Source organism: Cynocephalus volans, chromosome 18 (assembly GCF_027409185.1).
Source record: "Cynocephalus volans isolate mCynVol1 chromosome 18, mCynVol1.pri, whole genome shotgun sequence".
Lineage (NCBI taxonomy): Eukaryota > Metazoa > Chordata > Mammalia > Dermoptera > Cynocephalidae > Cynocephalus > Cynocephalus volans.
The window spans coordinates 7,161,357-7,176,123 of record NC_084477.1 but is presented as its reverse complement, the minus strand read 5'-3'; the positions used below and the strand labels follow the sequence as shown (position 1 = coordinate 7,176,123).

At 44.7% G+C, this 14,767-nt stretch overlaps 1 protein-coding gene across 1 annotated transcript in view; it reads right to left on the bottom strand.

The window, feature by feature from the left end:
- KIF26B (kinesin family member 26B) overlaps positions 1-14,767 on the bottom strand; it is a 460,855-nt gene that overhangs the window by 210,131 nt on the left and 235,957 nt on the right. The window contains exon 4 of the mRNA XM_063082813.1: positions 8,402-8,568. Coding sequence (XP_062938883.1) covers positions 8,402-8,568 — 167 coding nt within the window. The remainder of the gene's footprint in view (positions 1-8,401; positions 8,569-14,767) is intronic.

The following is a 14,767-nucleotide window of genomic DNA, read 5'->3' as shown; positions in this document are numbered from 1 at the left end:
GAAAAGTGTAGCCACCTAACTGGAGCCCTGCTAGGAAGCAGCTCCCTCAGGGTGGGTTTCTCTCCACGTGGGTCACTGTGTCTGCGACACTGAGGCACCTGGTTCGTCCTACTAGGTGAGGTGTGAAGGGCTCACTGGCCTTCAGCTCCCTGCAGAGGCAGGTTTTGCTCTCTGAGGCATGATGTCAGATCTTTACAGCTGCTGCAGAAGGCCCGTTGTCATTAGGCGGGGTTTCAGAGTGCCACGTAAACACACTGTCAAGGTGGGCATGACAAAAGTCATCTACACAAAACAGAATATTGACAATTCGCTGGGTTTCCCACTGAGAGCAGAACTCCATCCTTTTTATAGCAAGTGCCATCTTAACATCATCTCTGGGATTTAGATGAAGTTTACAAAGTACTGTCACATTTCCCTTCCATCTTCATCTTAAGCCTATGAAGGAGATAGGATGATCTCCATTCAATGGGAGAAATGGAAGCTTAGAGAGGTTAAAGTTCCCTGCCTGAAGTCAGGATATCATTGTCAGGTTGTGGATTTAACCTTGGGATTCAACTCCACCTTTCTCTGTGCTTTATCCAATATCCTCCTCTCCCAACCTCAATACCAGTGAGAAAAGACATTCAGAATGTTTGATGAGAACTAGGATGCCTAAGCCTGGGCATGTTCTACAGGAATCACTGGGATCCTGCAGGCTTACTGAAATAGCTCTACCTTCAAACCAAGGCATGAATTGGGTTTTCAACCTTGGCAAAGCTGTGCAAATGATCCCCAGGGTTTGTGAGTTGGTTGCCATCACCCTGACTGGCCATCGGTCAAAGGACTTGTTTCATTGGGAAATGCCCCATGTCCCACATTCCCTGTAGCGGGAGATGGTGGGGGGGAGGTCTGCAGACATTGGCTGTCTTCTTGAGTGTAGATCCCCAGCTCAGCCCAGCATGTACCAGGCCGAGAATGCCTCCGCATGGTCTCCACACCCAAAATAGAACAGCGCTGGAAGTTTCTTGGGTTGTGCACTGGATGTTAGGGTTATCTGTTTGAAGTGCATAAAGACTTTTTTCTTAAACACAAGGGATAATAATGTAGACCCTGAATTATGGCCACATTTTCTCCAATGCTTTCTTCAGTCTCTCCTAAGCAATCAAGGATGTTCTTCATGCAGCAAACACCTGAAACTTTCCTAGGGGCCTTGAAATCTGATGGCATCGAATATATACTTGGCTCCTTCAATGTTTTTATTTCATACTGCCACTGAAATTAAAGAAAAACTATATTCATACAACTATGAATCCTAAAAATTCACTTCATCAACATCCATGAGAAAGAGTCTCTTCTTTTCCAAGAAGTCCATGGACTCTTTTCTAAGAAAAGTAAAGCTGAGACCTGCCAGGAATAAGCAAACAAGAAACCCAGAGGGTAGGGCTTTGGCTGCCAATTTAGGCCTTCAAAGATCTCTGCCCCAACACTGTTAAGGCACCAGGGAAGGAGAGAGGGACAGCTGGAGCAACAGGAGCCCATGTGTTACCTGTGCACAATTGAGAAGAAGACTCCCCTTTGCGTGGACATCCCTGCAGGAGGCACCTTGGCTGGTGGCTGGGCCAGCAGAGTGTTGGCTGGATTTAAGGACCACTCTCCCCTACTATTGGGTGCCCTTATCCCATAAGCAAATAGCATACTTATGCATGTTGGTCCTGACTACAAGTGTCTTGTAGGAAGCTCAATGTAGTCCCACTTCCATGGGAAGCCATAGTCTAGGCAGCGAGAGTTGGAATGGGGTTAAGGAGGAAAGGTTAAATGCCAGGTCAGAACAAGACCCCAGCAAGACCTAGGAGGCAAAGGCAGGTACGATATGCTTCAGTGGAAACAAAACAAGAAACAGGAAAAAATGATAATAAAACAGAGAAGTTCCATAAAATGAGCTCCTAATAGCCCTTAGGTGTTTCTTACATAGGTGACAGTCTATCATAATGCCATAGTGCTGGAAGCAGACTGTCCCAATCTCTGAGACTGGAGGCAGAAACCACACCCTGTCTCTCCACATTGAATTGGCAGGTGAGTTGGATCTTGTGCATCCAGCTCCAGTTTTCTCCTCCTAGGTCGCCTGAGACCAATCGTGGTGTGTTTGGATGGTTTTTCTCCAATAGCAGTTGTTGGTGTGTTTCTAAGGGAAAGATACAAGCACCCCAAAGGGAACTGCGCCTGATGGGAGAACAAAACAACTCACACAACGAAGTACCACCGTCATGTGTTAAGTGCTCAGGGACCAAAGAAAGCCTTCGCTGTGCAAGATTATATATGAAAAGCATTTGCTGTAACCAGAGCAACAAGGCATGATTTGGTTGTCACTAAAAATGTGGAAATAACAGTAAGAATAACAATCATAGCTGCTGTACAGTCGCACATGTGTGCACATGGCACTAAGAGCAAGACCCACAAGGGGGTTACCAAGAGGAGCAACGTGGTTCCAAAGGCAGGTCCTTGGAGCCAGGAGTCAGCCCTCTCTGCTCATCTTCACCCCGGACCCTGGGACTGGGGCTGGCCCTTGTTCTAATGCCATGGTCAAGGGGACCACACAACTGATCCCAGGGGATACTGGTCAAATCAGCCATAAAACAGTCAGTGACATACTCCAGAGTCTTGGAGAAAGCTGCTACTAGTACAAGGAGCCACTTAAAAACAAAGATCGAAGAAATTACCCAACAGATCGAGATGGGTGGAAATATAATAATATCCCTAAGAAAAGAATGAATTTGGGCCAAAGACAAGGAGTTGGAGGAGGCAGCGAGAGGAAGTGGGGGACAGGTAGCAAGGGAAGAAGAGAAAACAGAGCATGTGGACCCCACAAAACGAATTTGAGGGCAACACTACATTGAGGTGAACACCCCAATTTATCCCTACATTCCAAAGCCAGCACAGACATATTTTTAATCAACAGTAACAAATTGTGTAAAGGCCAGGATCTTCAAGAAAGTCGATAAATACAAAATAATGCTGTTACTGGAAAAACAGAAGAAGAGAGAGGCAGAAGTTCTAACTAATGTGAAAAAAGAGAGACAGTATTGGATTTGAAGGCAACGAGTAATCTGAAGTCATCAGAACCCATGAAAACAGAACAGAAAGGCATTTATTTATAGTTTTTAAAATTGGGTAAGTGTAAACAACCATCAGTGATAATCAAAAATGCCCTTTATATAATTTTACTTGAAAATTTGATTTGAATTTGGTTGGGAAGGTTGTAAGCTAAATATAAGATTTTTTGTAAACAAAAAATCTTACAATGAGAAGGGATGTGTGAACGCAGACCCAGGTGTCCGTCTGTCTGCTCACCAAGCCACAGAGCCGCCACACCCAGTCCTGCACAAACTCGAAACTGCCTTTGAAAAACTCCAGTGATCACTGGTAGTTTTCACCATTTTGCAAACACTTGCTCTGAATGTAGATGAAAATCCTCCAGAGGCTCACGGATGAAAAAAGTCAATTTTTAATGGCTATTTGGGAAAGGAAATCAATGCAAAGATATGAGGTCATCCAAAAGATTTTCTATTTTCTGGGGTTCAAGGCAATTTTATGCCTAATCCAGAACTCTACTCACTGCTCTTCAAATAAAAATGAAGATTCTGCTGCCTCAACCTGTAATTCAAGGGCTTCACCCAAGAGTTTTTATTGGGTTTCATTCACTGCATATATTATAAGGCAAATCTCCATCCAAAGAGAACGTCAACAAATGGGAAAATCTAATCATACCCCTAGTTCACTATTTCCTATTAATGTGGAAATCATGCAAAGGACATTCCCCATTTGAAATGATTTTTTATGCTCAAAGCCAGCACATAAAATTTACAACGTGGCTAATTAACCAATTTGAAGATCAGTCGTGCCAATCTCTTTTGGGGGTCCACTGTTACTATTTTTTCCAGGAAAAATAGTATTTTTCCAAAAAGAGGGTACTGAAATCTGAAGCAGAGATTGCTACCAAGATGCTGATTATTTAAGGAAAGAAAAAAATTCTGGCAAGAGAGGCATAAAGGGACAGAAGAGGTTCTTTAGGTTCTATTATTCTCAAAAGCAATGCTCCTCAAACTAGCTTTTTCTTTAATTTCTAGTCACACAAAAAACACAGGCTCTGATTTTTTATCCTTAGATTCAACAGACATAAAATTACTCTGTCAACTTGCTAGAGAAGTTTCCAAATGCTTCCTCTCAATTTCTCTACTGATCACAGACCAGAAACAGTGTGTGGACCAGCACCGGTCTACAGACCACATGTGGATTAACACTGTCCAAGAGCATTACTGCTTATTCAGAATTAGAACTCTTACTTTATAGACATTGAATTCAAGATGCAGCATGGTCCACCCAGACCTCCACCCATACTCTAAAAAGTAAATGTTCAAAAAAGAAAGGCTAATTCCGCAATATACAGATATTTCAAAACATGCTGTACATCATAAATATATACGATTGTTACTGCTCAATAAAAAAATACGTTTTAAAAAAAGAAAGGCTAATATCAGAGACAAGTGGACATTTGCAACCCTGAATAAATTGGTTTTTTTGTTGATCTTCTCAAATCACAGGGCCCACTAATTTCAAACATGTTTTATAAACAATGATCACTGGTTCATGATCATGTTGAAAAAAACCTGTACTAAAGTGTCTTACTGTACCTGCCTAGCTCAGAGAACAGAAACACAGGCTTTCAAATGAGAGGAAATGGGATGGACTCCCCACACTTTGCCACTTCCTGGCTGTCTTTGGGACAATAACTTAACCTTAGGGCAAAATGACAGGATCTATTTCACAGGGTTACTCTGAAGATGGACGAGGATTTTGCACATTACAAGCTTAGTTAACAGTGAGTGATGCATATGGATTGCTCAATACACATCAGCCACATTGGCCACGAGTTTCTCAAATGGCATCCCCCCCATATGAAATGTAATGGGAGCAGGCCACCTTTGTGTCCTGCCTGGAGCTGCAGGACAGTTCCATGGCCCAGCAGACTCAGAGGGCTGTGTCTCCATCAGGCTGGACCAGCAGGAAGGATCAGAAAGTGGTGAGCACAGATTTGGGGTGTAGGGGCTGCATCTGAGGACAGAGACTCCTGTCCTGTCCTATAAAAAAATCCATAACTTAAAAACCATAACCCCTAAGGCATTTCCAATTTTGGCACCAGCACCAGATCCAGATCTCACCCCTACCAAAAGCTGCCCATACTATCACCTCATACAGCTTTGCTTTAGCTGACACTGAAGGGTGCTTTGACAGTGACTCATTTTATTGTCTGACAACATAAGCTGGGCTGGTTTTAATTTATCGCATGGGTCTTGGAGACCAAAGAAGTGAGATACGCCTGACTGATCTCATGGGTCTTTGGTGACCCAAAGAAGTTACACCTGACTGATCTCATGGTCCATTGGAGACCCAAAGAAGTGAGATACACCTGACTGATCTCATGGGCCTTTGGTGCCCCAAAGGGGTGAGATACATCCCTAGCCCATCTCTTGACACTGTGGACCTTGAGCAAGTCACCAATCTTCTGCTTTAGGTACCCACCAGAGACAGGGATTATTAATATGCTGCCTCCCTCGTTGGGAGGTGGGAAAGCCTAATTATTGCTGAGAACAGCAGGACAGAACAAAGTAATGAGTAAGGGGTGAGGGAAAAGTACATATATATATATACAAAGAATCTTTCTTTTTCACATGGTACTTTTCTCTCCTCTACATACATTGTAAACCCTTTGAACACAAACCATGGACTTTTTTTTTTTTTAATGTGCTTTAAAGCTTCCCCCTACCCAGTCCAGGGTCCAGTCCATGATCATGCATTTGGTCTTTACATCTCTTTAGTCTACTTTATTTATTTATTTATTTATTGGCAGCTGTCCAGTACAGGGAACCAAACCCTTGACCTTGGTGTTATAAGGCCAGGCTCTAGCCTACTGAGCTAACTGGCCATAAGGCCCAAACCATGGACTTTCAATGCTTATCTCATTAAGCTGCAAATGCTAACAGTTCACCACAAAGAAAGTAATAACAAGGATTCAGACGAGACAGCCCTGCCCTGTGGATTCTTTCCAGCTCTTTGAGAGCTCACACTGCAAGCCCATGCAATTCTGCAGTCGTTGTTTACTACTAGTGTCATCTATGGGCCCCCCCCCACCTGATGTCACCAGCCCATCCACTGTGGATTCACCCCACTGGTTCCATTCCGCTCCTTGGCTGCACAGACAAGAGTCTCAGAGAAGACCATCTTCACCCGTGATTTGGGGAAAGTCTAGCCTCAGGCAAAGCACTTCCCCAGCCCTTGCGCATTCCCAGGCCTTTCTCATTTCCACATCCTTTACCTGGCTTTAAAGACACTGCTGGTTTCCTGCCACTAGGCAACTCCTGTTCTCCCTAAACACTGTCCGTCAGACACACTAACCTCTTATCTCTTCCTGTTTCAAATCCTTCTTCCGGCGTTTTTTGTGAGTCAGTCAATTTTCTGTACAATATGACTTGGAAGGATTCTTCATATTCAAAGACTTTTGGGTTAGGAAGGTGCATCAGAGATTAGCTTTGATCTGAGCACTGAATAATCCCCCCAGCATCAAGGCCAGGTAATCACTCAAGGTAACCTTGATCTCTCTCAGAGACAGGGGCCTCTCTCTCCTGGGGCACTTGGAATTGGGAGCAAATGCTCCTACATTCTGAGCAGGGAGATATCTTCCTTCCATCGTTAGGTTTTATTCAGCCTTTGCCTACACACTTGGGTGCCCTACAGAACCGACCAATGGCCCTTTTACACAATGGCCCAAGAGGTAGCTGAGGGAAGCTATCACGTACCCCTGATCCTTCTCTCCTCCAGACTAAACCTGCTGTGACATAGCTTCTGAGTTCCTTGACACTGTGGTTACCCTCCTCTGGACACACTCTAATAACCCTCCTAGGTCCTAGGATCTTCTGTGCTGGTGCTGGTGGCATTTTCTCATAAGCTGGTCTATCTCTTCATTTCCTTCCTAAAGGACATGGACATGACCTCCCAGTGAGCTTGTTCCCTGCTCCATGGTCGGGGACAACAGAGATTCACGTACGGACAGAGCTAACACAACGGCCCGTTGTTGGGTGGCAGCATACACACATATCCTGATACTGGCCACACATTCAAGTTGGCCCAAGTGTTCAGAAGTCAATAAACATGGCATCAGAATACGACCAGACCCACAAAGCCAGTCTTCCAACAGCAAGCTCCATGTGCTCTCTATGGGTCTTAATCCAGGATATGAGCCCTCTGTCCCTCCTCTGACTTTATCCTTTCCTAATCAGAGCCCCTTCCACATATTTGTGTTTTGCATATTACCATTCATACGGATACAAGAAAAGCCATACAATATTCCTTACTGCTGACACACTAGCAAAGTCCATATTGAATTAACATGTGTATCATACTTTATAATTTGTAACTATCTCATTTTAATTTTCAGAGCGACCCTGCAGAGTAAGAGTTATCCTCATTTTATAGATGAGAAAACTCAGGAGGCACTGAACCTTGAACCCAGGGGACCCTCTAATTTCATGTCTTGTCCTGTTTGCTCAGGAGCTTGCGAATCTCAGGTAGAGAAAGGTTTCCAGGTATCAAATAAAGAATGAGTCATAGAGAAAAAAAGTAGAGGAAACTGGTTCCTATTTCTGGCTTTGCTATAAACTGACTCTTAGATGAATATTCCTGGTCCTCAGTTTCCTCATTCATAAAATAAGGAGATCGAATCAGACAATTCCCGAAGTTCTTTCCTGCCCAGCTGTCCTTTGTCTCCTGCCCTGTCTCTGCCACATTGCTAAAATTAGGCAGAACACATTGCTGAAATACCTTTCTTTTTTGTTTCTCATCTTTTAAAAGTTTCCAAGATTAGCTGGATATTTTTTGATGACCATTCAGCTAGTCTATCAAGAAGAAAAAAATTTGCCATCTATTTAATAGTTAATTTTTAAGCAGTTCATTTTCTGTAATGAGTAGATAAATCTGGAAACACCAGCCATAGGGCTGTACCTTCAAAAGTTCTGATCCCCAGGAAGACCGTCTTTAGAGCCATGTATTCTTGGAGCAGTGGCCCTCAACCCAGGGGACATTTGGCAATGTCTGGAGATATTTTTGGTAGTCACAGCTGGGGGAGGGGTGCTACTGGCATCTAGTGGGTAGAGGCCAGGGAAGTTGCTAAACATCCTGCACAGGACAGTTCCCCACAACAAAGAGTTCTTTGATCCAACATGTCAATAGTGTCAAGGTCAAGTCCTGTCTTCAAAAGTGAGGTGAGAGAATAGGCCCAAACTCTTTCTGGGGTTTTAGCTGACCTGGTCCATGCAAGAGGCTAACCAGAGGGGCTCATCGGAAAAAGCGGGGGTCCGAGCACCTCTCTTACCGTGCAAAGAAGGAAGCAGCCACCGAGGTGCCCGTGGAAGGCTCGCTGACCACGCAGGAGCCCTGCGAGGCTGGGGCGCTGCAGGCCGACGGCTTGTCGGCATTGTAGCGGTTCAGCGCGGCTTCTGTCAGTCCCTCGCGGCCACTCTCTGTCATCAGCTGGGAGATCTGACAAGGCAAACGGATACTGAGCTCATTACCTGTGGTTCACTGCATTTCCTGACCACGGACGGCGTGTCTCTACATGGAGTACGGGGTAGGGGGAGGGGGCCACGAGGACAGAGTGTTACATGCACCTGCATTCAGTTACACGTGGGAGCTGAGGGCTTCTAAAGGCTCTTTGCCAGCCTGATCGCCAGGATAGCGCCTCGTTTTCATTAAAAGTAATGGAATAAAATTACCCCCTAACATTGTAAGTTTCAATTATGTCTGTGTCTCCCCTCCACCTGGAAGGGAAAACATGGACCATTATCCACACTCTTTGCAAGCCCAAGACCAGAAAGTGACAGCAAAGAATGCTGCTTTCTTACCAGGAATGGCTCTGAACACTTTCCAGTGGAGGAGAGACAAAGGCATAGCTTTCTTTTTTTTTAGAGGACATGTAAACTTGCTACTAAGAACATAAGAAATCAAAGAAAATTCTGATGGGTAATGGTGACAATTGTTTGCTGTGAAAAGTCAGCAAAACAGGTGATTTGGAAAAGCTAATGAAGTAGATACAGCACCAATGGTGCTGCTGGAGAGTGTAGATCATTTCAACAGATTTCATTTTCCTGCTGGTTTATTAAGATAAACGGCTTCCATTTTATTCGGAATGATTGCCTTTATAACAAAAGTTCTAGCAGAAGGAGCTGGGACCATTGTGCCTAAATCCACATAGAAAGCTATGAAGAGCCACACTTCTAGACAGAATGAATATCTTGTGCAGAAACATACTTTTTGAAAGTACTGATCTCATGACAAATGCAATAATTATGCAGGCAAAATCTAAGTGTGCTATTCGAAAACCTGTTACTTTAAAAGTTCAATCTACTTTCCAGAGGGGAAAATGTTAGTTTAAAAAAGGAAACGTTAGTTAAAAAAAAAAAAGTCTCTGATCTGTTCAAGCTCTTAAATGCTAAGCAGAGAATAAAAATATTTCTAATCGCTTAGAAAATACAAGAGTATTAAAGCAAAGATCAGTTTCCACTTTGTAACTGAGTAGAGAAAGAATCCCATTTGTTACCCATTGGACATAAAAGCATTTGTGCTTTTCATTATTAGCGGAATAGACATTACTCTGAGCCCCACTGACTTGAAACTTCGCTCTGCTTAAATTCATGCGTTTGCTTGGAAAGCTTTGGCATAGTTCAGCTGAAATTCTACAGTCTTATTTTCATTCATTCAACACATTGTAAGGAAACTTGACCCAAGAACAGGAACGGGAGAGGAAGTGGCAATGGCAGCCAATGGCCTGGAAGACGTTCCCTGCAATCAGCAAGGGCTGCTACCTCTGCAGAGAGCCCGTGTTCCTGGCCTCGGGCTTCCTCTGCCACCCATGGGGTGTGGGTGCCCCTCCACCAGCTGCCATTCTCCCCAATGAATGAGGCCGGGCGGGGGGGTGCAGGCAGCTGAAACCACTGGGGAGCTGAGGACATGGCCATGCACGCCGTTGTCCCCACTAAATAGTGCTTATGAAACCCCAGGTGGTATGTGATGCCATTCTGGACAGTGTCCAATAACCAAACCAAACCCCAAAATTCGTGGCACTATTTTTTTTTTTTTTTTTTACTAAGAAACTACAATCTAAGACACATCTAATTTTGGCCGTGCCTGGCCCGGTGGAAGCTGCAGGTGTGGGGTGCCCCATGTCACCCCGCTTCAAGGAAGTCCATTGTGCACGTGTTTCAGATTACCTCTGCATGTCTGATAAGATCCTACTCTCCAGTTTCAATGTCCTGATCTATAACAGAGGGAAGTCACCTGCATCCCACCTACTTCACAGGATGGCTGCGTACATTCACTTATTCATTCAACTATTATTTATGGAGTAGCTACACTGTGCCAGGCACTGTTCTAGGGACAGAGGATGTAGCAGTGACCAAAATGGACAAAAGTCCCTGCTGCATGGAGCTTACATTTCAATGGGAGAGACTGATAAAAAAATAAATAAGGGACTTCTGGCCAAGATGGCAGAATAGACAGTCCCCAGTGTCACTCTCTGCCACAAATGAACCAATTTACAACTATGAAAAAGCAATGACAGCCAAGCTGGGGCCACTAGAGCTCAGGGGAAGAGGAGGAGAGAACTATGGAGTGTATGAAGGCAGGAGAAGCCATGATGAGAGAAAGAAAAAACTGCTGGGAGCATTTTAAATCCCAGCCACTTCCAGGCTGGAGCTGCCGAGCTCACGGAGCAGGAGCCGGCAAAAGCTGCAGCTGTGCCCTTCAGATGAAGTTGCTTGGAGGTGGCTGGGGAGAACAGGGCCTTGGTGGCCCCCAGGCCAGCAAGACCAGTAATAGGGTTCCCACGGACCCACATAGGAGTGAGCAACCACAACAACTGAAAAAAAGGAGCCACTCAAAGGCCAGTGAGTCATCGTAAGGGACTGGTGCCCAGCCCGTCCCATGGGAAGTGTTTGTAGCACGGGCTGTGGGGGAGACAGGCCCACTGGAAGAACACTGGGGCACAGCAAGGACAGCTGATCTGTCCCCCAATCAGTGAAGGACCCCTCAGAGGAGATTGGTCAGGAATATAGAATTGCATGGGGTGCAGCTTAATGAAAAGACTCAGGTTCAGACCAGAGTTTACACACAGCCCAGGTGCACTGGATCTTTCACGAGCCGGAAGTACCTATAAAGTCAACCATTAAAACCTGAGCTGCCCAGAAAGCCTTCCCAAGGGAATCAGCAGCAAAGCAGCAATTTAGCTCAACCACACAACTCAAGTACAAGAAGTCCCCATTTTAGAAATAAGCAAAAGACAACAAATTAGTTCCAGCGCAGAGTTTAAATGGTGGGAACGGAAAACAATCGAACACAGAACTGAAAGAAAAAACAAAGTACCTGCAACCAGAGACAAAGTTTGATATTAACTGGTAAAGGTCTCATTTCACCAAAGAACACCTATAACACCTAGAAGTTACCAGAAGTCCCTGGGCTACCAAGCCAGTAGGGGGAGAGGGTCGGGGGCTTCAGCAATGCCCCCTGACACCCACAACCAATCCTGAGGGTGGGGGGTGAGGGCCTTGGCCACGCCCCTCCAACACACAAAGCCAGCCCAGCAGCAACCACCGAGCCACCACGGGAAGCGCCCCAGGCTCTCCCAGCTGGGGTGGTGGGGGGCCTCAAGCCTTGGCCACGCTCCCCCTGACACGTGCAACTAGCCGAGCAATGACCACCAAACCACTGCAGGAAGCGCACCCTGGGCTCTCCCGACCCGGGGCAGTGGGGGGTCGAGGAATTCAGCCATACCCCCTAGATGTGTGCAACCAGCCCAGCAACGACCACCAAGTTGCAGCAAGAGGGCCAGCAGTTCCTGAGCTGGGATGATGAGGGGGGGCGAGGGCTTTTACCACACCCCTGACATCAGCACCCAGCCTGTCAAAGACCAAGCCACTGATGGAAGACCCTGGTCTCCCCTGTGGAAATGAGGGGGGTACCACAGGCCTCAATCCCACCCCTCCTCCTTGCTTTATCCCATTTCCTTCCCCTTTCCCCTCTTTCCCTCTCTCCCAACTGCTTCCCAACATCATAGAATGTAAAAAATAATATTAACAAAATTACAACAACAACAAAATGACACATTGGATTTTGACAAGGACATTTGGAAAAAAATCAGCAAACCAGTACATTAACGTGCTGTGAACTTTATACTTCAATGGGTTCACTAAGGCAGCTCTGGTTCAATCTTCTGTCCGCACTGTTGCCTTTTCGTGACTGTATTCTGATCCAAAGTTCAGAGGGAAGGGAATGGAACTCTTCTGCCTAAACATGTATAAACTGTCCTTGCAGATGCCCTGCAAACCCAGGGAGAAGCCAGTAGGACGTGTGTGGTGAATGGCAAGACACCTAACACAGAAGCATGGGTTCTAGATTCCTGAGTCAGGCCCAGGAAGGAGAAGAACATCCTGTGGGCTCATAGCTTTCAAAAATGTCCCTTAGCAAATGAATTTCAATTCATGGGCTTCTTAAAAGGAGAGCTACTGGCTGTCTTGTGCCAAGCGAGATTGGATCTAGTGGGGATGAGTGGGCACAGGACACTGAATTTCCAAGCCTGTAAGGAGGAATTATTCAATATCCCATTGTTTTTGAAAGCTGGAATCACAGAATGATTTAGAGCTAGCAGGGATCTCCAAGATCATCATATTCAAAATTCTTTTCCTTAGGTAAGATACCAGAAGACCAGAGAAGTGATTTGCCTAAGCTAATTTGTAGCTGGGAACAGGACCCTGACCCTTAGGCTGGTGCTGGCCCCTCCTCCCCCCAACTTCCCCCACCCCCACCTTCTAAATGAAAATTCAAAAAATGCATTAAACTTTCAAAAGGAGAGCTAAGGTTATTAGAAGTGGGGAAGGGGGGGGGCTTCCTAAAGGGCCATGAATAGCAATGACCCTGTATACTGTTGAATATAATAATTATTCTGATTTGAGCGTCACCTATTGCACATGAATATTTATATTCAACTCTGTAGCCCACGGATATGTACAACCAACTATATTACAACAAAAAAGAAAGAAAAGAAAAAAATCAAATAATAAAATATAAACATGTATCCACTACCCTCATTAACAAATGTTAACATTTTATTTATCTTAGAAGCTATTTTCTAAAAGAAACCAAACATTATGTAAAATTGAAACTGCTCATGTCGTTGGTCATGATCCCCTTTCTGCCCCTGTTCCCAGGCACAGTCAGTGTCATGATTTTGGGGGACAGTCCATGTTCTTATTTCTCACTATGTGTATTTCATTGCCCCCCGCCCCCCGCCCTTCTAGCAGCCTTGCTGAGCTCATTGGGTGGTTTCTTTTGAGGGTTCTCTAGATTTTGTTCTGCATGTTCCACAGTGGGGAAAGGCATCCCCCCAAATGCCTACTCCCATAGATTCTCACCACCTACAAGTTCACGTTCTCGTGTGTGTCCATACCCAGTATTCTCTGCAGGGATTACAGACTTACAGAAATAACACACAATGCTTTAGCTACAGCAACTGCTCACTGACCTCCCCCTTACTCTCCACACTCCAGGGCTCTGGCCTCCCCTGAGGTCCTCAAACACACCTCCTGCTCCTCCTGCCACAGGGCCTTTGCACATGCCTTTGCTAGTTGCCTGGAACGTTTTTACTTTTCCTTCAGGTCAAAGCTCAAGCATGACTTCCTCTGAGAAACCTTCTTCCAGTCTATGGTTCACCTGCTGGATGCTTTTACAGAACTGTAGTCTTTTCCTTCAGTACCTTTACTCTGGTTCATATCACACATTTAACAGTAGGCCATTTTCTGTCACTACACAAAAACACAGGACACTAGGTTGAGGGCTGGTTTGGCCACCACTGTATCCCAAAGTCAATACAATGCATGGGACATAAAGTAAATGCTTAAAATATGTTTGCGGAATAAATATGAGCTATTTACTTAAGCACATTTACTTAAATCTTCTTTTCATAAGCCTTTTAGGTAATAAAACTTATTTCTTTTAAAAATTTCATTGTTTTTCTATTTTGTTTGACTGTTAGGATATGATGGTTTTTCTCCCTATTCCCATCACTGCCAAAGTATAGTGTTTTGGCTCCACTATGATAGTTTGGGGATAAAAATCTGCTTCTTTTTTATTCCACTAGTTCACTGATTCATTCATTTGTATGAACAACCATGTATTGCGTGCTTAGTATGTGTCAGGTGCTGTGCAAACATCTCTTGGAGTCCCCTGCATCTTCCACATTTATTTCTTTTTGTTTCTTGCAAGTTGCATTCATGTCCCTGGCAGTCAACGTCTTGTACAAAAACAGTCCACAAAGTAGCTGGCCAAAAGCAACTTCTATTATCTCTGTTTAGTTACACATTTATAATTCTGAAAAATAAGAAGCTAGGTTCACTCTCAGTAGAAGCAGCTGTAGCTGCTTTTTAATTAAAATCATATCACTTCTAAATGATTCTGAGAGGAAGGCTCCTTGTCAGATAAGCTACCTCTATCATATATACAGTGGAACGTAGACTTCAGAGTACTAGGACTTGATAGAAAACTTCTTACCAAGGTACTCTTGTGCTTGTGACCAAGATACCTGTTACCAAGAACTTACTCTTCCAGCTGGCCAGTTAGCTCAGTTGGTTAGAGTGCAGGCTTATAACCCCAAGGTCATGGCCAGCAGAAAAGAAAAAACAGAAAATTTACT